The sequence below is a fragment of the Artemia sp. Qi Xiang Cuo genome, chromosome 7, assembly GCF_049724085.1.
Source record: "Artemia sp. Qi Xiang Cuo chromosome 7, ASM4972408v1, whole genome shotgun sequence".
NCBI lineage: Eukaryota > Metazoa > Arthropoda > Branchiopoda > Anostraca > Artemiidae > Artemia > Artemia sp. Qi Xiang Cuo.
The window spans coordinates 75,469,286-75,494,872 of NC_142800.1; the positions used below are offsets into that span (position 1 = coordinate 75,469,286).

Genomic DNA, 25,587 nt, shown 5'->3' on the forward strand with positions numbered 1-25,587 from the left:
CCTGGGCGTGGTTGGTAACTAGGGTTCATAGGAATTGTGGACAGATTGCTTTGATTATTTGATGTTAGCTTATTAACAAAAAGAGTTGTAAATAGGTTAGCCTTTTCAATATCATTGTCATAATGGGTATTATTATGTATAAGTTCATACAGGAGTGGGTTGGGAGAAGTCTTTTTCCCACATATGTGGCTTATGACTTAACGTATAATTGGCTCATGCGTTTCTCTGGAGAGATTATTTGCAAAATTATTCCAGTATTTACATTTAGAATCTATTATAGTTCCTTTTTAGATTAGATTCTGCTTGTAATTTTTTTAAATATGTAGTAGGTGTTGGTTTTTTTATGAATTCTGTCCTAGCTGCCTTTTTTATCTTCCATTTATTTAGGCACTCATTTGTCCACCATGCTTTAGGAATTTGTTTAGGGAATGTTTTCTTTGGTGTTGTCCTGGGGATAGCATGATTAGCTGTATTTATTAGTAAAGATGTCAAGGCTTCAGCATGTGTGTCAACTGTTGTGTTAGAAATGCATGAACTTTGGGTGAAACTTGTAATTTCATCATTTAGCTTATTTTGGAAAATAGACCAATTTGCTTTAGTGTTGATATATTTGGAAGTATGAGAAGAAGTTTCAGCAGGTTCATTTAGGGAGCAAACTATAGCAAAGTGGTCTGTACACATACTATCTATTTTATTTATGTAAATTTTGTTCAAAAAATTCAAAGACACAATTTGTAGGTCAATTGTGGAGAATTTGGCACTTTTGGGGTTAAAATATGTATTTAGGTTTGGAGGGGTAGCAACAGCTAATTCATTATTATTTGAAATCATATGCTCAATAAATTTACCAGCTTTATTTGCTGGTTTATTCCCCCACAAAAGGCTGTGGGCATTGAAATCACCACAAATAATGATGTTTTTTAACATATTAGAATTATTTATATAATTAAAGAAATCCTTGGCATCTGAAGTTTGGCCATTAGGGTTATAAAAGCTTATTATGTAGGTTTTTAAATTATTCAGCCAAACACTTATACCAATTACATCAACATCATTTTCAAAATCTGGAAAATTGATGCCACAAAATTTTATATTATTATTAACTAATAAAGCTACACCACCTCCTTTTCTCTCTGAAGATCTATCCTTTCTCAGGATAGTGTATCCCAGAGACTTAATTTGTTGATTTTGGGTTAAATGAGTTTCCTGGAGGCAAGCAATATTAATGGGATTATTATTCATACATGATATTAGTTCATTTAGCTTATTTTCTGTGAGTGATCTTACATTCCATTGGAGTATTGATAAATGTTGTGTTGTTGATTTATTCTTCATATGACTGTGTATCAATGTTCAGCTTTGTTAAAAGTAAAGCAAGATCTTTTTTTGCTTGAATGAGCATATCATCTGGGATGTAGATTTTTGCCAATTCTGCAATAATTTTTGTTTTCTGTAGTTGATGTATGTTCATGGCCTGAACTGCATTACAGTTTAGAATGAATAAGCATATATTTGGGGATTGCATTTTTGGTAGTGCATCCTGTTTGTTGGTTAAGGGATTGATTCCAGGTAGTGTTTCTGGTTTGTTTCTTCTTGGGAGGGAGGGCCAGGCTGGCCTCATCTCACTGGAAAACAAGGCTTGCTGGCTTGGTGATTCCTTCTGATAGGGATTTGAGCTAGGGGGCTTAGAAGATGTTGTTTTATATGGGGTGCTTGAAGCATTTGGGGCATTTGACTTGGGGGTTTTGGTTGGTTTCATTACAGGCTTTATTTGGTATTGTTGGGCAGCATTTGCTTCCATTGCTGCAAAGGGGTATGGGATGGCCTTCTCTGTTGATATTTGGAGTGTTAGAGCTCTTTTCTTGTATGCAGGGCATAATGATTTATTTGTAGATTAATGTGGACCTTTGCAATTGATGCATGTAGGCTGGGTGTTTTTGCAAGTTGTCAGCTCTTTAGGATGGAAAGATTTACAATTACTACACTCTTGGAGAATTTCATTGCATTTGTTTGTCGTGTGTCCCAGTTTGAAACACTTCTGACACTGAATAGGCTTAGGTTTGTATTCCTTGTGTGGTTTGATTTGCCCAAATAGGAATAATTTTTCTGGGATATCAATTTTATCCTTTAGTGTGAATAAGAAGGATCTACTAGTTTTTAGGCCAGTAGAGTTAGGTTTTCCAAGTTGGGTAACATCCTCAACTGGGATTGTGTTTCCAGCCCTATCTGAGAGGCCTTCTTTTAATTCCTGAGTAGATATCTCTGGGGGAACATTATAAACTACAATTTTTGTTGGTGATTGTTTTGGGTTCCAATTAGATGCAATAATTGGGATATTCAGACGGGATTTAAGGTTAATTATTGTATCTGCTGATTTCTGATCTTCTAAAGCTATAAGCAGAGATCCATCACGGTTAATGTTAAGAGAGAACATTGATTTTAGCAATTTAAAAATTGCAACTCTTATTGCAGTGATCATTTTTATTTCAAAGGGGGTAGTGGGAGTAATTTTAAGATAAATTCCTAAGTTTTTGGAGAAAGGATCTTGGGCAGGGAGAGGGAAAATGCTTTTAATTGGGGAGATTTTTTTCCTTTTTTTAGAGCTTCTAGAGAGGACCTCTTGAAACCCATTATCATCATTTATGGATGCATTAGGACCTACAGTTATCATTGTCCTATTCTCAGAATTGGAGCTATCATTAGAACTTTCAGATAATGTGCTTGACCAGCCAGGATGGGTATCTTTCACTATGGAATTTGATTTGGGATCTGGGGGGACGTTTTTTTTGGAGGACTTCTGAACATTGCCTATTGGAAAAAGCTTTAAACACAAATATAAAACTAAAATAAGAAGGGAAAATAGATGATATCAAACCGTCTGCACTATACTATGGGAAGGATAAACACCACAGTATAGCCCTGAGGATGACTTGAGCAGGATATGTTTGGTACAACTACTGATTAGAAGCGATAATAATCAAGAAAATATATTTTGATTTTCTTGTACGGTTGCTGTTGTTGTTGATCGTCAACTGACTCTCACACCACTGATGTTGTCTCTAAAGTGCCGCAAACACTAGATGATCCGATGAAACGCAAAGAAGTGCTCGATAAAGTAAGCTGGCATGATGCAGTTACCAAGCTGAGTTTGCGAGGTGACAAATGGCTAATTAATGTTAAAAAATATGCTGCTGAAGAATTCAAAGACTCTATTTCGGTGATTTTAGCAGAATCTCCATCCAAGGTGATGACTAAGCGGTTTTTCGGGACAGTCAGAGGAATATTGAAGGACTTAGACCTCTCATTCCTTCAAGGATATCCAGATGTAGTGGAAGCTATGTGGCTTGGTGACACTGGCACGGTTAAACTTGAGTTTTGTGACTCCATGTCAAAAGCCAAGGCTATGAAAAATGGTGTTAAACGTGGATATAAATACTTATCTATGAAAGAATATCTGTCGGCACCTCGGTGCTGTCTCAAATGCTGTTCGCCAGACCATAAAGTAGCTGATTGTACAAATTAGGTTGCAAAGTGTGCACGCTGTGCAGGTCCTCATATTTCCACCAAGGATTCTCCCTGCCAGCTTGATGGAAGATGTGCCAATTGTGGTGAAAATCATGCCTCCTTTAGTCTTAGATGCAAAGTGCTGAGAGATATCATTGCCAAGAAGAAATGATTGTGCCTGTTTCGATTGTTTCGCTTAATATAAATGGTACTTGTTTAAAAGAGCATATGATTGATGAATTGTGTGACCAGTTGGACATAGTATGCCGTCAAAAACACCTCCTGACTTCTACTAGTATTAACGTGTTAAAAAGAAGTCGTAATTAGTCGCGTTCTACAACTAATTCTGAGGTCGTTTTTGGTAGACCTTCTGGAGGCGTTACGCGCATTGCTAAGAAAAACCCGAGATTGCTCTCTCGATTGTGTTTTCACAGCGATAAGTTCATCCTTGCGGTTTGGTTTGGTGATACTGTGCTGATAAATGTGTATCTACTGTGTAACAAAAAAACTATTTCCGCTTTAAACGCGTATATAAAAGCCTCTGCAAATCTTAAGGCTATTCTTGCATCTGTTGTATTGACTGGTTATGATTTCATAGTGGTTGGTGACTTCAACACAGATATTACAAGTCAGTCAGTTCGATCCGATATAGTCCTTGATGCTTTATCTGCTTATAAAATAGTTAAGAAAAGTGTTGATTAATCATATATTCATCAATCTGGAAGTTTGTCTAATATTGACCATGTAGTTTCCTAGCCAAATATTAATGTATCGACTGTTCCTGTCCATGAAGACGATCGTAATATTGACCACCTCCCGATTTCGTTCTCTGCTTCACTAGTCGCTTTCCGTTCTACTAGACCATTTACACAAAGTTCTAAGTGGTTTTACAGGAATAACTGGAGTAGAGCTAATTTTGCGCTTTATATTACTACGTTGTCCGCGTTATTGGGTTCTATAAAAGTTTCTTACCATTTGCTTCAAGTTACTGACCGTTTTTCAAATGATAAGTAGTCTCTAAATGACTATTATGATAAAATAAATTGGTGCTTAAGACAAGCAGAGGTGACTGCTGTTCCTCTAGAAAAGTGGGGTCTGTCAAGGTGGTGTGCTTTCTTCAACTATTTTTAAGTTATGTATTGCTCCTATCCTTTCATCTTTGCCTTTGACTTTCATTTCTGATGAAATTGATGTCTCGTATCTTGCTTATGCGGACGATGTTCTCCATGTCAGTCGTTCTAGGGCTGGGCTCTCACATTCTGTCAGCTGGATCTCAGACCAGTTCAGATGGATTGGGATTATGTTGAACGTTGATAAGTGGGAATATACTTCATTTAATTCGAGTGCGAGTCTCCCTCTTAACTGCGGTTTTTTCTCTATTCCCTGTGTCTCTTCTTTTCGGTGGCTTGGTCTTCACATTACTAATAATCTCATTACTAATAATCTAATGCAAGAAAAAAGAAAAAAAAAAATCAGATAGAATATTCAAAATTGTTGCAAATAGAGGGAGGTACAATAGAAAAGCGCTTGGGAAATTATATTCTTCATTTTGTGATCATTCTATTCTTTTTTAATCTGGTTTTCTTCCAATTCTGAAGCCTAAAGATCTGAAATCTTTCCGGACTTCTTATTTTAAATTTTCTCGGTTCCTTTTGTGCCTCCCTCCGTGGTTCCGGAACCGGCATCTAATATCGCGATTCGGCCTCCCTTATCTACGGGAAAAGTGACTGTGCCTGCGGAAAAGCTATCGTTATCTGCAGGTCTTGCTGTGCACCATTATTTACGTCGTTTTATGTAAATAATTGTTAAGTGTGTGAGTTTGCTTTTTTTTTTTCGTTTGTTTGTTTTTGTTCTTGATGTACTCCACTTCTTTTTTATAGTGGGTAATAAATAAATTATTATTATTATTATATCTTGCTATTCAGTTTTTGGTAGTAGCAAGCACCAAAATAAAGAAAACAGAATCATGGATGAAAAAATAAGGTTGAAACAAATGACATCCAGTAGGCTCCATAGACTCACCTTTCTTTTTCAAGGTGTGGTAGTGTTCAGGAATCAATAAATTGCTAATGTTTGAGTTTTTTCTGACAAAACTGTTGTGAAATTTAACTAATTAGTTTTGCTTTTATGTTCAAAGTATCCTCAGGCAACACTGATGAGAATGTGATACTGCTTTAAAAACTCTATTAAAACAACTAGAAGAAAAATCTTGGAAAATTATGGTTTCGGGTGTTATTGAACTAAGATGGATCCAAGGGCAAAAAATGTTTTTATTTTGATGTTCTTGGTACTTAAATGCAATTTTATAGGTTGTTTAAATTTGAATAATTGTTACAACACTACACAGTTGAGCATAGCCGATATTATAAAGAAGCATCAGCAATTTCTTCAAGGGTGTGTCAAATACAAAAAGTGCAGTTTGAGATATAAATACCCTGTATTTTTCAGATATCCTTTAGAGCAACCAATGGACAAAATAGGCCTTCTTTGTGCTGGTATAACCGTTGCAATTAAATGTCTATAAATAATGTTATTTTTTGTCCTTGGCATATCCATTTTACAATTCTTGATTTTTAGTTATTGACAAAATGATTTCTAAATTTTGTTATTTTTTTTTAGAGTGCCATAAAGGCAAAACTTGTGGAGCTTGGACAAAATGTTGGTAAGTTTAGTTTGATAGTTCATTTACTTCTACAATAGAGTACTACTACTACTAACAACTCACCACAGTACCAAGTCGCCTGAGGCCAATACAGCTATGTACACTCCTCCTCCATCCCAATATTTCTACAATGTGATATATAAAAAGTTATTATAGAAGCCAACTCTTTTCTCACATGCCTATTTAGTTAATTTATATTGTATGGACAATAGTGGAGAGCAGTCATTTGGTTGACTTAGGTCAGTGACTTGTTTTGTCTAACTCTTGGTCTCTGAATATGAAATAGCCTCAGTTTTCTCTATGACGTAAAGTTTTAAGTTACAGCATACCCTCTTTTTGTCTCAAAATTTATTCATATAAAATGCCCATTTACAGGGAAAAATTACCAAATGTAATGTTAAGAAAGAATAGTTTTATTTTTATGTCTTTAGTTTTCTTATGTATAGTCATACGCAGTTATTACTGAAGACATTAACATTAGAACTCCTTACCTCTAGGTGTTCACAGGATATCAGTGAAGAGTCTTCAATCCACCTTCAGATGAGCAGCAGTGTTGACATATTTAGACTCTGAGATTACATTTGTGGGAATGGCATGCATACCTTGCTTGTATATCCTTTGACGCATATACGTTGGCCTTCTCGATTGTCTCAAGCCCTCTGGTTGCAGCTGGAAAAGCTAGGTTGGCTCTTTCCTGGGTACCACTGTCTTTGTTGTTTGATTACATCAGATACATCTGCCTTGCTTGTGTGTGGGTAAATTTTTCTGTTGAATTAATGCTTAGCATCCTTCAAAGGCAGTTGTATTCATACTAAGTGAAATGTTTTTCCAGTTCAGCATTTGCTCTTAAGTACTTAATTGCATATGTTAGGACTGAGAGAACATTGCTATGGAACGAACGTTGTTTCAGCTGGAGTGAGTATTGGTTGACCTCCAGATGGGTCTAAGTTGTTAGGATGCTTAGCTTGTCATGACCATGCATGTTCTCAGTTCCTTTTCAGGATCCCTGCTGTGTGTGACTGGGCTTTTAATGCATGTGAAATTGATAATTTGTTCTCTGGGTTCAAACACAAGCTGGATTTGTACAAGGGAGTTGGTAGGGGACATTGCTGTGGGTTTAGGGTTGTTAAATGCAGCCCAAATGTGTCTGCTGGTTTATTTAAAGGGCCAGCATCACCTGCCAAATCTAGATCTTGCACAAGTCTGGCCATGATCTTGATCTCAGATCCATCTATTTGTCAAAATGTATTGTCAAATTTTATACAAATCTTGTCATTACTTTGAAGTATCTTGTGCATATAGCTACTACAAGTTAAATTACAACTATTCAAATGGTATTTTTTTTTTAACAAATGGTAAACAAGTATTTACTCAATGACCTACAAATCATGGTGGACTGACTTGCCCTGCTCATCACAGACTATAACTTTGATGTTCATGCTGCAACCAAGTATCTGGTGTTCTCCAAGATGTGCTGGTCAGTTTTTGGCATAATTCTATGCTTGTGTATTTCCTAGAAAGTCTTTGACAATGTTCTTGATTCCCAGCCAATTATTATTTTGAATTTCTGTCACTGTTCCTGAGGCTTGTCTTTAACAAGTCTGTAGACTTTTTTCTGTCCGCTTTTGGAGTTTGGCCCCAATCTAGTCTCTCCAGGGGGAGAGGGCTCCTAAATCCTTGTCATCCAGAGGGATGCCAAAATAGGCTAGTGGATTTCAACCAAACTTGTTGAGAGGAATCAGACAATATCCTAGATTTGTATTTCAGGGTTCAATGACCCATATAATCAGAATTAGAAGGAGGGTTTTCTGCCTTCTAGCCTTAGGATATATACCAAAAGGGTCTCTTTGATGTTCTTGACTCCCAGCCAAGTATTATTCTGAAGTTCTGTAACTGTTCTTGAGGCTTGTCTTTAACAAATCTGTCAACTTTTTTCTGTCAGCTTTCGGATTTTGGGCCCAACCCAGTCTCTCTAGGGGGAGATGACTAAATCCTTGTCATCCAGAGAGATGCCGAAAGACGGTAGTTGATTTCAAACAGACTTGTTGGTGGAATCAGGATCCTAGATGTGTATTTCAGGGTTCAATGACCCATACAATCAGAATTAGAGGGAGGGTTTCCTACCTTCTAGCCTTAGGATATATACCAAAAAAGTCTCTTGGATTTAAGTATTCAAAAAAGAGCAATAAAAATTATGCTTATACATACGATGAAGGTTTGGCTAGACTTGAAGTTACTGCATTGGAATCATGACGTCACATCCTCACCATGAACTTTGGTCACAAGTGCCTTAGTTCTGACTATCATCGACATTTTCTCCCTCCCTTTTAAGAAAATCCCCCAATCCTTCCTAATACAAGACTCAATGCTCGTAGAGCTCCTGATACCCAACTGGACCTGTGCCGCCAAATGTTGACCATGAGGTACAAAAACTCTTTTGTCCCCTATTTTGTTTCCCGTTTTAATAATTGATAGCTTTTGTGCTATTTTAGCCAATAAATCATTTTCTATTCTATTTCAGCCCAACTAGGTCACAAGTAACTATTAATATCCTAGTTATGTCTTTGCAGAACCTGGGACCAATTTGGCACTGGAAGAGAATTAAGAAATTTTCTGAAATCCTTTTGTTATCAGAAGAAAATGGCAGAATTCAACAAAAATTTGGTGAAAGTAAAGATAGGCTCCTTGTTGTGGTTTTCAATTGCTGGTATTTGTTCTGACCTCTGATTGGGAAGAGAGGGGGGGGGGGGGTCAAGATATTGTCTGCTTAACGTCTAGGTGGGATGGTAGAAATAAATAAAACCTGGCCAATAGAAAATTTTATGAGTTGAGCTCGTTTATTTAACAACAACTTTGCAACAAAGAATCTACATCAACATAGTCTCCTCCTTAAGACTCCATGTTATTATTCTGGAAGCCATTCTTGATCTAACCTCTGTGAATGAAGGATTACTTTTTTGTCTCACACATCCAACAATAGGACCTATCAGTCTCAATAGATTATAACATGGAATAACAGATACAATTTAGTTGTAATCTTAGAGAGCTTGAGTCTGATCCAATAGCTTATAGTGTTTTTCTGCTAGGAGCAAGTACAAAACTGAGCTTTTGGATGTTTTTTGCATTTTACTTATGTTTAATTACTGATACAAATAATATTAAACATCAATCTTGTCACTTCTAGAATTAGTCACAGTAGAATAGTGTGACTAATAGAATTAGTGAAACTTAAAAATTAAGTCACAGTAAGTCACGCTTGTCTCACTTGGGCAACACATATCACAAAAATAGGCATAAGGAAATGAGACACAAGAAGAAAAACAAATAATTAACAAAACAAAAGCAGACATGAATAAACATATTTGGACAACCTACAAGATAACAAACTGGTTTTTATACTTATCGAAATAGAAAACGGGTTTTTACAAAGATTTAGCTTAGGAGAGGAGCTGGAAATTATTCATTATTCCAAAGTCCTAATCTTTATAGGTTCACATGCTTATTAATAATACAATTTAGTGATCATATTTAAAGTATTTTTTGTTGCTATTCAAAGATTATTGATAAATGCTTGAAGTTTGAGCTAGTCCTTGTGATATCATCACCAATACCATTTGGTAATTCTCAATGAGCTAAATTGTAATAGCCTCAATAAGTTTACAAAATCAACTTTTTTTTTGTCTTTGAAGTGTAGATGGGCGCCGCCCCACTTATACCTCCATATAAGGGTGACAGATTACCATCTGACAAAAAAAAATATTGTGTCATTTTTTATGCCCCATATTTTAGGTGGCAATTGTTCTCGAAAACTGGATTAACTCCTTGAGGTCAGTTTAGACTGACCTTAAAGGAGAACTTCCTGCTGTTATATGTCCTCTGCATCCAGATTTAATAATGGATAGGGTGGTTGAAGTAAATAGAAAAAAAAGTGCTATGCATCACTTCCTGTGAAGCTGATAGTTTTACCCCACATTCCTCACAATTTAAGCATTCTAAATCAGTTGATCTATCACAATTTAAGTATTCTAAACCAGTTTATCTATCAGAATTTAAGCATTCTAAATAGTTGATCAGTTGATAAAAGTAAATAAAAAGTGCCCATTCAGAAACATCTCATTTGATTCTTGAGTTAAAAAAAATACCTTGTTGTTCTTAAGTTCATAGATATTTTATCGAAATGTTTTATGTGATAATTTCTCCCTAAGAGAAATGGTAAAAAAAAGCTTAAAATTTTATATTAAAATTGATTTTGGTGTCTCTTCAAGGCCTCAACAATTGGCTGTCATGCTAACTTTTTGGTATTAAGGACAGAAAAAAAGCACAAAAAAACAGTGCAATTTATGTTTTTTTGCACTCCTATAATATTTATGTTTTACTGGGTCATTGAAATCGCTCCAGTATAGACTATAGTAAAAAGAAAACAAATATTAATATGTTATTCTAATATTAATTGAATATTTTTTTTTCTTCTCAGATGATGAACTGCCTGATTATATAATGGTTATGATAGCCAATAAGAGGACCAAAACACAGATGGATTCTGATTTAAGTCTTTTTCTTGGATCTCATACAGACCAATTCACTTCATGGCTTCATCAGGTCTTAAATAGACTAAAAGAGGTCACGCTCAGTACCACTAGTAAAGGTAAGCTCCTGATTTTTTTTTCTTATTCTTTTAGTACATATACACAGGGGATATATACAGGGGAGCTTTCCAATCGGTTTTATGAGTGAGGGGTCGTCTACTTTCTGCCCCCAAGTGTACACTTCCGAGTGCTACGCGTGTCACACAGTTCGGCCATGTGCCGGACAGCTCCTGCAATTCTCGGCACACTTTCGTCACGCTTGGAACGCGCCACTTGGTGTACATGATTTGTGAAAGTTGCTGACCCCTAGTTTATGAGAGTATAAGTTTTACTGGCTTTATAAGTGCCATTCTTGGAGCTGCTGAACGAATAGGGCAGAGATTGATTTTGGAGGATGTGGTCGAGCTATGGGAAAGAATACAGAAGAATTAGAAAAAAAATATAGAATTATAATAAAAAAGATAAGAAATCCATACATGAACAAGACCCACAAAGAGAGCCACCTTTTTAAGCCTTCTTTTTTGTGAATGAATATTTTCCAGTTTATGGTTTTGTTAAGTTTATCCTGCTTATGAGCAGGGAATCGATTCGAAAGTTTCAGGAGAAGTTTTTTTTATGACGGGAGGGGGGAAGATTGCAAAGTGAGTTCAAATTTTATGCTGGGAGTGGAATAATTTTTCTCTAATAGAATTGCTGACCGCTCTACTTTTAAAAGGTGACTGACATATTTGCCTTTGGACAGAACGTCAAATCAGACTGTCGAATTTGTCAGATTAGAAGAAAGCTCAAAGAAATAATGTTCAGCTAGTACTCATACTCACTTAATAGTCGTATGAGTGCAGCCACATAGACCTGTATTTTTCACGGAGGGGAAAGCCTTCAAATAAAATTTAGGTGGGGATAGGCTTGAAAAAAGTTTCTTTGTGCCAAAATAAAAACAAAAAACAACCAAAACTTTATAGTTTGTTTAAAATATTGCAACGTTACGTCTTACATCAATGTTTTAAGAAAAAGAGGGAGTAATCCCAATACCTCCTTATGCCCCCTTCCTCGAACAGTGATTTGAGGCATTTCCAAGATTGATTCTAATGTTGAAAGAAACCTGTAATGACTAGTACGAAGGATTTTGATCTTATTGCCATTAAGAAACGCATATGGATCGGCTAGCCTTTCTCTTTTGTATGATATCCTTCATGACGCCATGACACTTAAAACGTGGCGCCTTATGTGCCACAATCAAGCCTGAATAGGCCAGTAGTAGAGCACTTAGCAAATTATTCCTTACGGCAGGACCAGCATGGCGAATAGAAACTAATGATCTAGGGCCAATAACCTCTGGCGTTTCTGTGTCAATGCATAACAAGAGAGGTAATTGGGAAGTATGAAGATAAAGGACAAAAAAGTTAAACAGACAAAAAAGTTTTTTCTACTCTGTTTCAAGTGCTGTGATGACTGAACTCACTTTGATCCGAACAGTTTTTTTTTACTTTTCATTTCATTGTTTTCACTATTATATTACGATACTGAAAAACATTGCAATTTCAACTTAGCTCCTCCTCCGCCCTAATCTATTTAGAGCTTTGCATTTCACTTCCTCCCGTGAAGCTCGTGCTCATTTGTATAGTTTCTTATGGTCTTTTCCCACCTCTTTTGAGGACATCCTGCTCTTTATTTAGCCCCAACTCGATTGCAAAAGGCGAAAATTTCCACCCTATTATCCTTCAAGTGTAAAAAGATACCTAACCGTCTTTCAGTTTCTTTCATTATTGCACTTGTATAAGGACTGCTTTAAGGCAATACAATTGTATTTTGCTCTTCTTTGATTATAGCCCTAGAACTTGGGATCAAGCCACGTTTTTCGTTGAGCTTCTCAACTGGAAACAAACACGCTACCCCTTGACTATTTTACATTTCTCATATACTTTATTCACAGTTAATGGGACTTCTAACATCCTAACCTTACTTCCAGGACTTAACTTCTTAGTATTTCTAAACTTTTATCAAGTGGAAGAAAATATGCTACACCTTGGTTATTCTACTTTTTGGTGCTAGGCGTATTCCTTCCCCCCAGAAAATACCCCCGGGAAATTCACCTGTGGAATATGCCCCCGCCCGCTTCCGTGGAAAATTTTACCCGCATGCAAAACTGAGCAGTTAAAAAGAAAGTATGACAATAAAAATAATAATGCAAAAAGAATCTCAGAATATTCTACCTATATTCCAAAATATATAGAATATCCTTTAATAATTATTTTTGCATTTAATATAAATGAATTTCTTTTTTCGTTGTTTTTTTTTTTGGGGGGGGGGGTGAGTTATCATAGCGGGGTAAGATAAAGGTTAAAGAAAACAATTCAAAGAAATGAAATTAGTGGGAATAGTAGAAGCGTTGCCCTATGATGGATATACACGAAGATAACAGGCTGGGACTAAGACGTACGAATAATTACTTCCGTTAAACAACAACAATTAAAGACATATCTGTGATCTTTCTAATGGGAAAAATGCAAAAGTTCTACATTTTGTAGATAGGTGGTTGAAACCTCCACAGTAGGATTCTTTAATATGCTAAATGTAATGGTGTGATTTTCATTAGGATCACTTGCCTTTTTGGTTTTTTTCCCGATTTTTCGAAAATCCGATAAATTTTTTTGGGCTCGTGGCGTTTGATGTGTAACATTAAACTTAATTGACTTTACATATATGGAATCAGCATAAAAAAAAACAATTATTTATGTCTTAATTATTATCAAAATTCTTTTTCTTGGAGTTTTGGGTACTATTGCCCGGATTCGCTCTTTCCTTGCAGTTCGAACCATTCGATTCTAAGCCATATATTCTACTTGTACTTTTGAATATATATAGAATCTCCATAATCGTTTCTTTTTATTTGTCGTAATTTTCCTTTAGCTGCTCAATTTTACTTATGGGAGAATTTTCCACGGGGGTGATATGTCATACACCCTACTTTTCATCTTTGTTTTATTCACTGTTAGTTCTACTTTCCTAAACTTACTTCTAAAACTTACCTTCCTATTTCTTAAACTTTTAAAACTTACCTTCCTATTTCTTAAACTTTTAAAAGTTACCGAAAGGTTGATGTTGTACCAGAATTTTTTTTTTTTGCACATATACAGAATTTAAGGTTCTAAGCAGAGTATGCTGTGCCTCTACTATTCTACTTTTTACATATAGCCTACCTCATTCAGTGCTATAGTTAGATCTGTAGGCTTTTTGGTGCCTAGAATTCTTTTCTGCTATTCTTTTTTTTATTGTCTATTCATTCTAGGAGAGGCACAATCCAAAGTGAAGAAAAGAAGCCAAGATGAACCAGAATTAGAAACTTTGCATAAAAAGCAAAAAAGAGGTACAGAAGAGAAAAAGAAAGTCAAAGATGACAAAAGAAAGAAGAAAGATGATAAGCTGTTGAAAGACGATTCAAAGAAGAAGAAGCGAAAACATCATGACAAAGAAAAGAAAAGGGAAGATAAAAATGGGAAACAAGACAAAGGAGATAAAAACAAAGGAGAGGTAGTTAAAGTAGATGAAGAAAAAGGGAAACCATTAGATGAAAGTCTTGACAAACAAGAGATATCAGTCAATGAAGTAAAAGGTATTAACTTCCTTTGGCCCCTTTTCATTTGCAGTGAGGGGAAAGTCTAACGAGTACGCAGCTACATAAATAATTTTGCGCAAAAAAAGTTAAATAATGTAATTTGCAGTTTTACTTATCTGTAGAAGTATATCTTCACACAAAGTATCCCCCTTAACTTTTCCCAATAATCCTCACCTAAGAATTACCGCAACATCTAATAGTGTTTAAAATTGATTGCAAAATCCCTTAAACTGACTGAATTACTAAATGTTGTTGTTTCAGGCTGAAAAATTGTCTGAAAGAAGGTTTCCGGTGTTTATGCTTAGGCTTTGACTTAGAATAAAAAGTCTGTCTATGAAACTGATAATCAATAGAATATAAATATATATATATATATATATATATAATATATATATATATATATATATATATATATATATATATATATATATATATATATATATATATATATATATATATATTACGATTCATAACAAGACTTAACTGTAATTTATCAACATCTGAATGTTAATTAAAATCAAAAAATGAAAAAAAAGTTAAGAGTAGAAAAAAATATGTAAAATTAAAAAAGAATGTTTTGCTCCTTTTTCGTAAAACTGAGTGTTCTGTCTTCGGTTAGGAGGTAAGCAAAAAAGAAAAAAAAATGAATACAAGTAATATTTTCATCTAGATTTGTATACAGTAATTCATTTTATAATTTTAATTGGAAACCTAACATTTATTTGTTTTTCCGTTGTTGTTTTCTAAACAAACTTCAGTTTTCTCTCTCATTAAGCTCTCGTACTTTTTTAAGCAAAGATTATCGGAATAAAAATGAATACCACTCCAGCATTTTTTATCAAGAAAAAATTGCTTCTTCTGCGCATGATTGCTAAATAGAAAGTTGTAGTTCGTCAATGTCCTGGAAGAACCAGTAAGAACTATAAAGGAAGCAAAACAGAAAACCCTTGGAAACTTCGAAACCTTTGAAACCCCCCCCCCCCCCTACCATGTACATAGAAAAACTTAAAAATAAAATTACGAGATTAATCTGATGTTAGCACACTTCATATTTTGACTAAGACTGGTTTTTTGTCCGTCAACCTGTTGATGTGTCTTGTAATTGATTTTATTTTCCTCGTTTTATTGCTTTTATTGTGTCACTGTTTTTATTTTCTTCTTGCTGAGAACTACAATTGGTTAGAGATTAGAATATAGCTGCAGATTTCTTCTAACTTGGAATGAGACAAGATGTTTAAAAACAAATCTTTTTCGGATAAGTAAATCCCATATTTCCCCCGTCCCATTCCTCCAGAATGGGTTGTGCCTGCATAACCAACTACGCCTAATAAGGACCCGGTACCGACTTTTAATAGATGCTTTGTAAGGACAAGAATTAAGCCCCCCCCCTGCCTCTTTCTTCCCTATAGAGGCTGGATCTCCCTTGGATTCGCAACTAGGACACTTACTTATACCTTCATCAAGTTTGACCGATATTCTACAATCCAATCTTGGGGATGTCTTAGTGACATGAAATTTTTCTTCAAAGGGGTTGGCAGAAGACGTCGTGGTACTTTCGTTACATGCACGTTTCCTATACGATGTCGTAAACGTCTTTACTTTTCCGAATCTCCTCCTAATTTGAATGATTAAAGTCATTTTCTTAAAATTTCATTTATTATGTGTTTTGAAACGTTTTTTACTCGTATATAGTATGTACGGAATTTGAGTGCTTTTAGGCTTCAAAGTCAAAGAAGCATTACTTTATATATCCTTTCTCCCCAATTTCAGGAAACGTTTATGCAGTTCCCCCAGAATAGCAGCATGTATAAGTGCACACACAGCACTTATTGAATGTGCTGCGCCGACAGTGGCTTTAACAGCCTATGGGTGTCTATGATGTTCCTCTTCCTAAAAAACATGTGTGTTTTATAGCTTGAAACTCATCTCTTTCACGTGCTCTCGCTGGATGATCTTTTCAGTCACAATAATTTTTTTCGTGCTTGTTTAGTGATACAGTACTTTGCTTTTAGAGACAAAAACTGAGGAGTTTGAAAGGAAACCTGAGAATATTAGTCCGCTAAAAGAGCCAGCAGAAGAAGCCTTGCCTGATTATGAAAGTGATGAAGAGATTTTGCAAATCGGACTTGATGAGGAGAAGTCTGATAATTTTACAGGTAACTTTTTATATAATAAGCTATTCATCCGGTCTAAAAACACTAATTAATTCAGAAATTATCAGAAGTTCTTTTACTTCTGTATGTATTCTAGGTGTGTGTATTGGAAGTTATATGAGTCAGCTACTGTTTCCTAGAAAGACAATCTTAATCTGGTGTTCTATTGGGATTCTTAATTTACTATTCCAGCCATCCCTCTAGTGGGGCCTGACACCTGTATTTAGCCCTGATACTCTGAGAAAAGTTTTCTAAAAATAGAAAATTTTGTTTATCTAAAGCTGTAAATTGAAAAATTTGTTTAAAAAAAAAATATTAGTTACTCTAGAGTGTTGTGCTCAAAGATTTAGTTGCACTCAAGTGAAAAAAAAAAAAAAAAAAAAAAAAAAACGGGAAATAACGGAGGAATTTATTCTTTAAGAAGTATTTTTAACGGTCTAAAATTAGATAGTCTCATTATAGCATGACTTTGTAAGCAGTGTCGATGTTGTGAATGTGTTTTCAGAAAAGTCATTGGCAGAAAAAACTACTACCTCTGAAAATGAACTTTTCTAAAACTCTGCCTCTAAATATCAAATCTAGGATTAATCCGTGGGCTAAAAGCAAAATCCCCTCTACCTTGCACACCCCCAACAACAGATCCTGCCCCTACAAAGTCACAGCGAAAAGCAGCAACAATTGGATCTTCTAAAATCTCTGCTGGGTTTAAATGATAAAGTCTGCTTAGCGTCTTTAGTTTTTTCCTTTTTGTTAGTGGTTATGTGCTGCTTTATTTTTATCTACATTGTTTGTAATTTTCAAATTTGTCGAAATTATTCAAAATTATCCATTAGCGTATATCTATTATGCTATTCATCACGTCAAAATCTTGATTTTTAAAATATCGTATTTATATACCTGTATAAAAAGGAGAGGGAGGGGAATCACCAGCTACGAGTTGTTCTTAAGATCCTCTCTTTGAAATGTTGAAAAACAGTTACTTAAATGAACACCTTAACCCACCCTTATGCTCCGTCCCCCTCCCCTCGCCTCCCTAGAGGGGATAAACCTGTTTGTGATCAGGGTTATATTTATTATTTGCGTTCAGTTCTCTCAAATTGAAACTAATGTTCATCATTTCCTTCCGTTGCTCCTAATTATTTTCCGTTGTTTGTATATTTCGCTCCTGCTCAGTCCCTTGCTCTTTACGCTAAAGTCAGCGTAGTGATCGAGTGATTGAGGAGGCGCAAGTCCCTCATATACTGAATGATCTTTATTCGTTTTAAGTTTTAATGTTGCTCCTTGCTTTCAGTTGAAAAAACTTGTTTTTTTTTTAATTTAATCTGAATGCAGGTAAGGTCATAGATTTGACCTTTAGATTTTGTTTGGCGTTTACCATTCCACTAAAATTAAAATCCCTATTTTACCAGCAAAATAGTACTCTAAGCCAGTGGTTTTTAAACTATGTTAAGCGTAAGCTACCCATTTGGGGTACGAAAAATCTTCTAGTGGACACGCGGCCGGCAAAAAAAAAACAACAAATAAACAACCCTTTAACTCTAGGACTGGCAATTTTATTTATGTTTGAGCTATAGTTTACTTAGTACTGGTAACTGAGAAGCGGTAACTAAAATATTTTGTTGGTAAAAAAGGGTACAGTGTCTATATAAGTCTGAGAACCACTGCTCTAAGCAATAAAAAGGTGGCTCATGCCCGGTGCCGCAAATGAAGTAAAACTGGTGTAAAAGGTAAAAATGGTCTCCCCGAAACTATTTGATAATCAGCAAAAACTATTACAACGATTACTTAATTTTAAAGTTTTGACTATAAATCCATGTGTTTTCATTTATGAATTGTGCATAATTACTTCTATTCAATATCAGTCTTTGTAAACCTGGCTTGGGGAGAGCATATGCCCTTTGGAAGAGATGGAACAAAGTTGAATTGTCTTGGTGCAAATATGTCTGTTTGCAAACAAGACTCTCTACTCATGCAAAGAAAAGACTAATTCATACAGAAGAACTTAAGTACTTGTTAAGTACTTGTACTTGAGTGAAGTGTTAAGTACTTAAGTTCTAAGTACTTGTAGAAGTACTTAAGTCGGTGCGCTACCTTAAAGAATCTTCCTATCTTGTCCATTATAAACCGTTTTAGTTTCTATGGCCGAATTATTTAGAATTGATTGGACGGTCTTGCCATAATTTGTACAGCTTGGAGGAGAGATCAGAGTAAATGACAGAAAACTAGAAGCTGACTCATGCTTTCTTGGAAATATTAGAAAAAAATAACTAACCTCACCCGTTTTACCCCGGAGATAGAGATATTCAGTTATAACCAAATTTGTATCATCAGAGAGTGTGAATTTGTTTTTAAATTTAGGAAAGGCAGTCCAAAAAATTTTCTCGCATACCTGCTAGGAAAACTTTAAAATTCAGTTTAAAGGAAATACTATTTGAGCAATTTAGTAGTGTTGGGAGTTCCCTGTAGTACTACCCGCTTTGATTGACAAGCTTGCTGAAAAAAGGACGTAAAATGTCATTATCTTTTCAGTAAAATTTCATTGTTAACCAAAAGATTCTCAACGCTAGATGATGAATAGCCCCCTGGGAGAATTAGCTAATGGACCCTTTGTCTTTATGATGGCAACCCGAAGTTGAGACTCATAAAATAATTTTATGGTATTGTATTCTCAGAAGTACTTCATGCCCAACACATAGTTTATGTATCCATTTTTTGTATTCTAGCACTTGAAACCACGGAAGTTGAAGAGATGGCTCCAGTTTAACCGATTAAAGAATTTATTCAGGCTCCCTCCCCACCGAAACAGCAAGAATTACAAACACGACTCATTAAGCTTAAAAGGTCTGTGATTCCGAAAGCTATGGAGCCCCTGGAGCGTAACCAAACTAATGTGAGTTGCTCCTTTTTTTTCAAGACGCTTAGGTTGGCTTATCACTTTATCGTCTCGTTATTGTCATAGCAAAAGGGTTCTTCTGACGATTTTTATTAGTTCGCATGAAAATGAAAACTTGGTTTTCCCCTGGAGTTTTTTTTTAGGGCTTTAGCAAGAAAAAATCTGTAAAAAAGAAACTATTTCATAGGTAAATGGTATGGGTTGCAAATACTGATATTTGTGTTTAATTTTACAAGATAAAGGAGAAAAAAGCCTGAGCCTTAATGGAGTGGGGAAAATTGTGACATGCTTTTCTGCGAAGTCATAATAAACATGATAATGAGGTTAGGCTGGTAGATACGTAGATTTATTCACCAATAGTTAAAGAAAGTAAAAGATAAATGCGTAATCATATTCTCCCCACAAGGCTCTTGGGCTTGGAGTACAGGGAGGAAAAAATTGATAAAGAGCAACCCAGCCCTGATTGCACCCCGAAAACCAAACCGGAGTGAAGTGCCATGTGTAGTAAACATTACCAACTTCCATTTCCAGCTTATATTATTTTTCCTCCTGGTTTGACGGCAAAAGGTCAGATGGACATAAAAATTACTACTTGTACTTGCAGCTGGACCAGGCTTTTTCCCGTCTCACCATGCAGTTGAAATTCAGATGCTCTGTGGGAATTTGTTTAGCCATAAGCTCCCCGGATGCACCGCAGCTCAGCTTGCAGTCAATCACTGACCCCCGTCAAAACCCAAACCATAAGGTCTCGAACTACTACTACTGCTACTAACAACTCACCGCAACATCAAGCCGCCTGTGGCCAACACAGCTACGCACGCTCCTCCTCCATCCCAATCTATTCAAAGCCTCCCTTTTTACGCCCGCCAACGCGGCTTCCATTTCCTTTAAATATTTCTTTATGACTCTCTATCGCCCCAAACGCGAACGGCATGCTTTCTGCTTAACCTCAGATGGCTGAAAGAAAAGGAGCATATTTGGAAATCTGTCATCCTTCATCGACAAAACGTAGCCTAGCCATCTCAACCTTTCTTTCATTATAGCCCTAGAGAGCGGTATTGAACCACAATTTCCGCACAGCCTATTGTTTGAAATACAGTCAGTCAAACAGGTACCCAGAACAATCCGTTAGTAGTGCCTCCTATAAATGTCATATGAACCATCATCCGCTTGTTGGGACACCCTAGTTTCAAAATTATATGTGACGCCTTTTATCACTGTAGTTTCTTATATTTTAATCTTGGTTTACGGACTTATCTTCCAATTGTTCCAAACTTTTTTTTAACTGTCAAAAGACACCCTGAGTCTTGGCTATTCAACTTTTGACATATTCACTGCTCTCACCATCTTTACTAATAATCACTTAGTTATGGGTGGCTCTGACATTCAAATTACTGGAAAAGAAGCACATGTCAGGAATATACTTAATGATGTATCCATGCTTTTAAGGAATACTAAGATCCCTTTATATTTAGTTAATTGAAGAAAAATTAACAGATAGACTTCGCCTATCGGCTCAGCAGAAAAACTTGCATCACTCAATTTGCCATTTTTGGATATTTATCCCCTTCATATACCGATGGGACGATATGATACATAATAACAATAACACAATATGTACACCAATAACACAATACGTATAACAGTAATATAATATGTAACAATAACCTAACATGAATAATATAATAACAGTTATTTAGTGTTTGAGCTAGAGGAATTGAAACTTTGTGTGAGCCTGATGACTTAAAACTTGTGTTTTTAGGAACAGCTCGTTTGGCATAATTTCTGCCCCATATGCCAATATGTAATGAAATGATATTTCTTTCAATTAAACCCTCTGAAAAATTGACTCTGTCTTTGCTTCCTTCTTCTTCATCCTTCAAGTACAGAATGGAATGAAATTCTTCTTCCTTCTTTTCTACTGATTTAATTTCAAAGCAACAACATGTCTCTCCAGATTTTTCAAAAAAAGAAATAAATTATTTGTCTTCAATTTTTTTTAATCAAATACCTGTTAGAAGTATCAAAGTATGATATAAACAGACAGTTCTTACTAATTTGAATGGTTAGATTTAACCCATTCAATAGCTTCCTAAAAGTACTGAATGACAATTCACATAAGCCCCGAGACGGCCACGAACAGCTAACGCGCCTAATACGCCCCTCCTCCAGCGCTTTATCCAGAGCTCTATTCTCTACTCTCTTGAAGTTCGAAACGAGTGTAAAAAATGGAAATAACATATCACTGCGAGTACACGGTGTACTCTCAGTACACAAATATACAGTGTTGTCAAGTTTTAATGCGACCTTGTTTTAGTATATAATATATCTTATTATCCCATGTGGTCGTTGAAATAAGCCTTCATTCCAAAGATATAACGCCAGCTTCGTCTAAAGTAGCTGTGACTCTAGTTGGTTAGGACCATGCTTCGATTACTTTGATATAATAAGTAATAATAATAAATAATAATTTGATATAATTTAAACAACCTGAAATAAGAAAACTCTGCCTATTCAGAAAATTTTGATTATTTGTATTTTTCTATGCAACCTTACATACTTACTACAAATATATTACTAGACTAGAAATGTTGATAACTTACACCGAAGAACCTGAAATAGTTTTGACTTTGTTTGGGTAGAACAAACATGACTGGGCATTTCACAACCAATTTAGCCTAAAACCTCGGGTAATTCGGCCAAATCTTTTAGCTAAAGCACTAATCTTGGCCTAATCTTTCAAAGCCTGAAACCTTTTCCGGCAATATTGTTGGTCAACATTTATGATCAACAATCTATTCTTTCGAGAACTTGTTTAACAACAATCGTATTGTTGATCAGAATCGTGGATGAAAGCGACTCACAGTTGAAATCGCTGTTTGTTAAACTTAGCCAAATTTGAGGGGGAAATTTCAAGGATGATTATCATTGGGGAACTTTATTTTGTTCTTACAACTTCAGAAGAGAAAAACTTTTTTTCGTCATAAAGGTTGTTATATTGACTTTTAGTTCATCTCTTACCTAAAATGAGACAAGAGAAGGTGATTTCTTCTGAATTAGCCATCCCTTTCTCCCTAAAGGCCCTGAAGAAGTTTCGTTGTATTTAATTGAAACTTTTAGAATTCGATCAGACTGTGAAAAGGTGTATAAACAGAGAAAATTACAGGAGTAGAAATAAGTAAAGTAAAGTTAAAAATAAGTAAAGATAAGGAGTAAAAAGTAACAGTGTTCAATGAATTTTGAAAATATTGCCGTTTATTTCCTACAACAATAATAATAATAATTTGTTTTCTCGCGAAAATACTTGTTGATCCGCAATTGTTGATAAAAAAAAAAAAAAAATCATTTTGCAATTATAGGTCGAGATTGTTGATTAGCAACTTGTTCGCCAGAAAAGGCCTCTGCGCATCTTTCTGTGGAGTACAACGAGAAGATTGATTTTGAAGGATTTTGTATCAGTTTTATGAGGCAAAAAATACATTTAATCATTTGATCAAAGATAGATGCTGAGTGTACAAAGAGATCGTTAGCAACCTGATATGTAACACTATTTAATCGTTTTTTACTTTTCATTAGCGAGTTCTTTATTTAATGCCCCCCCCGCCAAGTTTTTAATAGATGGCATTAGGTGTATTCTACCGACAATGAAAAGCCATTAGATATTGCTTAATATAGGATTTTTTGGTGTTCTAATAGCCTCCTTGCCTTGAACTTGTGGTTTATTAAATAAAAGTTCGAATAGGGATGAAGCCTATTATTAGACAGTGATAAATTTCCCAAAAAATATTAGATATTTCGATCACACATGCAGTGACTGTCATCAGTAGTAATACTAAAATGAAACCATAAAAAACAATAATTAATACACAGAATAAAACGGCTACATATTGTTTAATAACCTAGTTTTTTCAAACTGAAACTGGAAACGAGTCTCCTTGACCTTCCTGGTTCCGGAAGCGAGTCTCCTGGACCTTCCTGTTCCTCGTATTACTACTGATGACGGTCACTGCATATGTGACCGCAACATTTAGTATTTTTCGTGAAATTTATCACTGTCAATTAAAAGGATTTATCCCGATTTTAAATTTTTATTTATCGTCATGGAAAGGCAATGTGGTCTTTGAAATTATCTTGGAGTTTTATAAATCACACTTTATTTGCCTTTATTTATTTTTTTCAGTTTCAAACTTGATCCTTTTTTGCTACTTGGCTCTCAAAAATCAATTTGTTTTTCTTTTAACTGGCTCTCACTTTTACTAGCAACATTCTTGAATAAATTGTATTAGATATTACAGGAAGCGGAAAAACCGGCAAAAACAATGGCACGTGTGCGTCCATCCATCATGTCTCGTCTTGGATCAATTGTCCAACCTGATGAAAAGCCGAACCGTATTATCAGACAAAGTACTTCGCCTGAAGGTGTAAGAAAGCCATCGCTTCACTCTGTTCCTAGCAGTATTATCAAAGTGAAGGCCAGGTATTTTATATTATTTTTATGTAATAGAATTCACGATTCCAGGTACGGCAGAAATGCCTTATATGCTTGTTGTAGGCTGAATATAAATATTGAGTCTTTGTTTGGAAGAATCAATAGATAGGTTTGATGAGATAGCTCAAGTGGGATAGCAGCCCCGTTCCAAACATGGGTGCTTTGCTACAGGAAGGTGTTGCTTAAGAATTCCGTTCTAGAGTTTGCTTTCGCACGTGAACAGTAGAGAAAAGAGAAAGCTTCTCAGAAGGAGGCCAGAGTACTTCCTCCTTCTCCAGCTCAGAAGTTTTTTCTCCTTAGAAAGTTTTAGTGGTAACACGGTTAGCGAAAATCAAAATGTCGTTAATTTTTCTACGTGTAGTTCGGGGTATAATTTATAATCCGGGTATAAATTTATTGGCTTTTAAATTTGAATTTGTTTTTTTTTCTTATTTTGTTGATGTTATGATCATTTGAAAAAAAAACTGTAGTCTTTGAAATATCAGCTATGGTAAAATTAAGTTTCGCTTAACTCTCATGTCATGTCTCAAACTGGGGTTATATAGGGGTTAAAGTTGATAAAAAAAACGAAAAGGACAAACGCTTATATGAAGTCAATTATTTCTTAGAGGATATTGCCTTAATAATTAAATTAGAACTGAAAATATTGACATAGAATATTGATGATAGGAAAAAAGAAAAGAAAATTTTCTGTGGATAATAAGAAAAATATTGATGAGAGAATTGGAAATATTAGAAAATGTTAAAACTTTTAATGAGACAGTGACCTTTATAAGAAAAAAAGAACAAAACTATTTTATACAAATAACGAAAAAAGTTTGAATATTTCGGCTTCACATCTGGGGAAAAGGGAAACGGGGAAAAGGAAAAAAACAAGAATTAACTAAACAGTATAAATAACGGGAAAAAGGGAAAAAGACACAAACGGAAAAAAGGGAAAAGATAAAACGAATAAGAATTAGCTAAATAAAATAATGTAACGGGAAAAGGGGAAAGAAGCATAAACGGGAAAAAGGGAAAAGAAGAAAACAAATAAAAATTAGTAAACAAAATAATTTAACGGGAAAAGGGAGAAAAGAAATACAAACGAGAAAAATGGAAAAGAAAAAAACAAACAAGAATTAGCTAAACAAAATAATATAACGAGTAAAAGGGAAAAGAAAAAACGAATGACAATTTTCTAAACAAAATAATATACCGGGAAAAGGGAAAAGAAACATACACGGAAGAAAGGAAAAAAACAAAAACAAATAAGATTTAGCTAAGCAATATAACATAACGGGAAAAAGAGAAAAGAAACGTAAACGGGAAAAAGAGAAAAGAAGAAAACAAATAAGAATTAACTAAACAAAATAATTTAACGGGAAAAAGGGGAAAAGAAGAATAAACGGTAAAAAGAGAAAAGAAAAAAACAAACAAGAATTAGCTAAACAAAATAATATGCACTTATGAGCACGAGAAGAAAAGACAAACGCTATACAAAAAAACAACAAAAAAACAAAAAAAAAAACCAAAGAAACTTGCATTTCATAAACTATAGTTCTTGTTTATAAACAAGCCCAATATAATATAATTCGTGCAACAATATCCGGATATTTACAATTATTTTTACAAAAATACTGTTTGTTTTCTTTAGCTAAGTTGTGTGTATAGTTACAGGTTTTACCCGTTATTTATTATTTTA

The 25,587-nt window shown here is 35.0% G+C and overlaps 2 protein-coding genes across 3 annotated transcripts in view; both read left to right on the forward strand.

The window, feature by feature from the left end:
* Positions 1-19,340, forward strand: part of LOC148950686 (uncharacterized) — a 33,259-nt gene extending 13,919 nt beyond the window's left edge. The window contains exons 2-6 of the mRNA XM_089091707.1: positions 6,124-6,166; positions 10,641-10,811; positions 14,042-14,365; positions 16,381-16,524; positions 19,245-19,340. Coding sequence (XP_088947833.1) covers positions 6,124-6,166; positions 10,641-10,811; positions 14,042-14,365; positions 16,381-16,524; positions 19,245-19,285 — 723 coding nt within the window. The 3' untranslated portion in view covers positions 19,286-19,340. The remainder of the gene's footprint in view (positions 1-6,123; positions 6,167-10,640; positions 10,812-14,041; positions 14,366-16,380; positions 16,525-19,244) is intronic.
* Positions 19,275-25,587, forward strand: part of LOC148950687 (uncharacterized) — a 40,240-nt gene continuing 33,927 nt past the window's right edge. Inside the window, exons 1-2 of one of the 2 annotated variants that reach the window (XM_089091706.1) lie at positions 19,275-19,411; positions 23,710-23,891. In XM_089091706.1, coding sequence (XP_088947832.1) covers positions 19,382-19,411; positions 23,710-23,891 — 212 coding nt within the window. In that variant the 5' untranslated portion in view covers positions 19,275-19,381. Of the gene's footprint in view, positions 19,412-23,700; positions 23,892-25,587 lie in introns of both variants that reach the window. The other variant, XM_089091705.1, reaches the window with a different exon arrangement.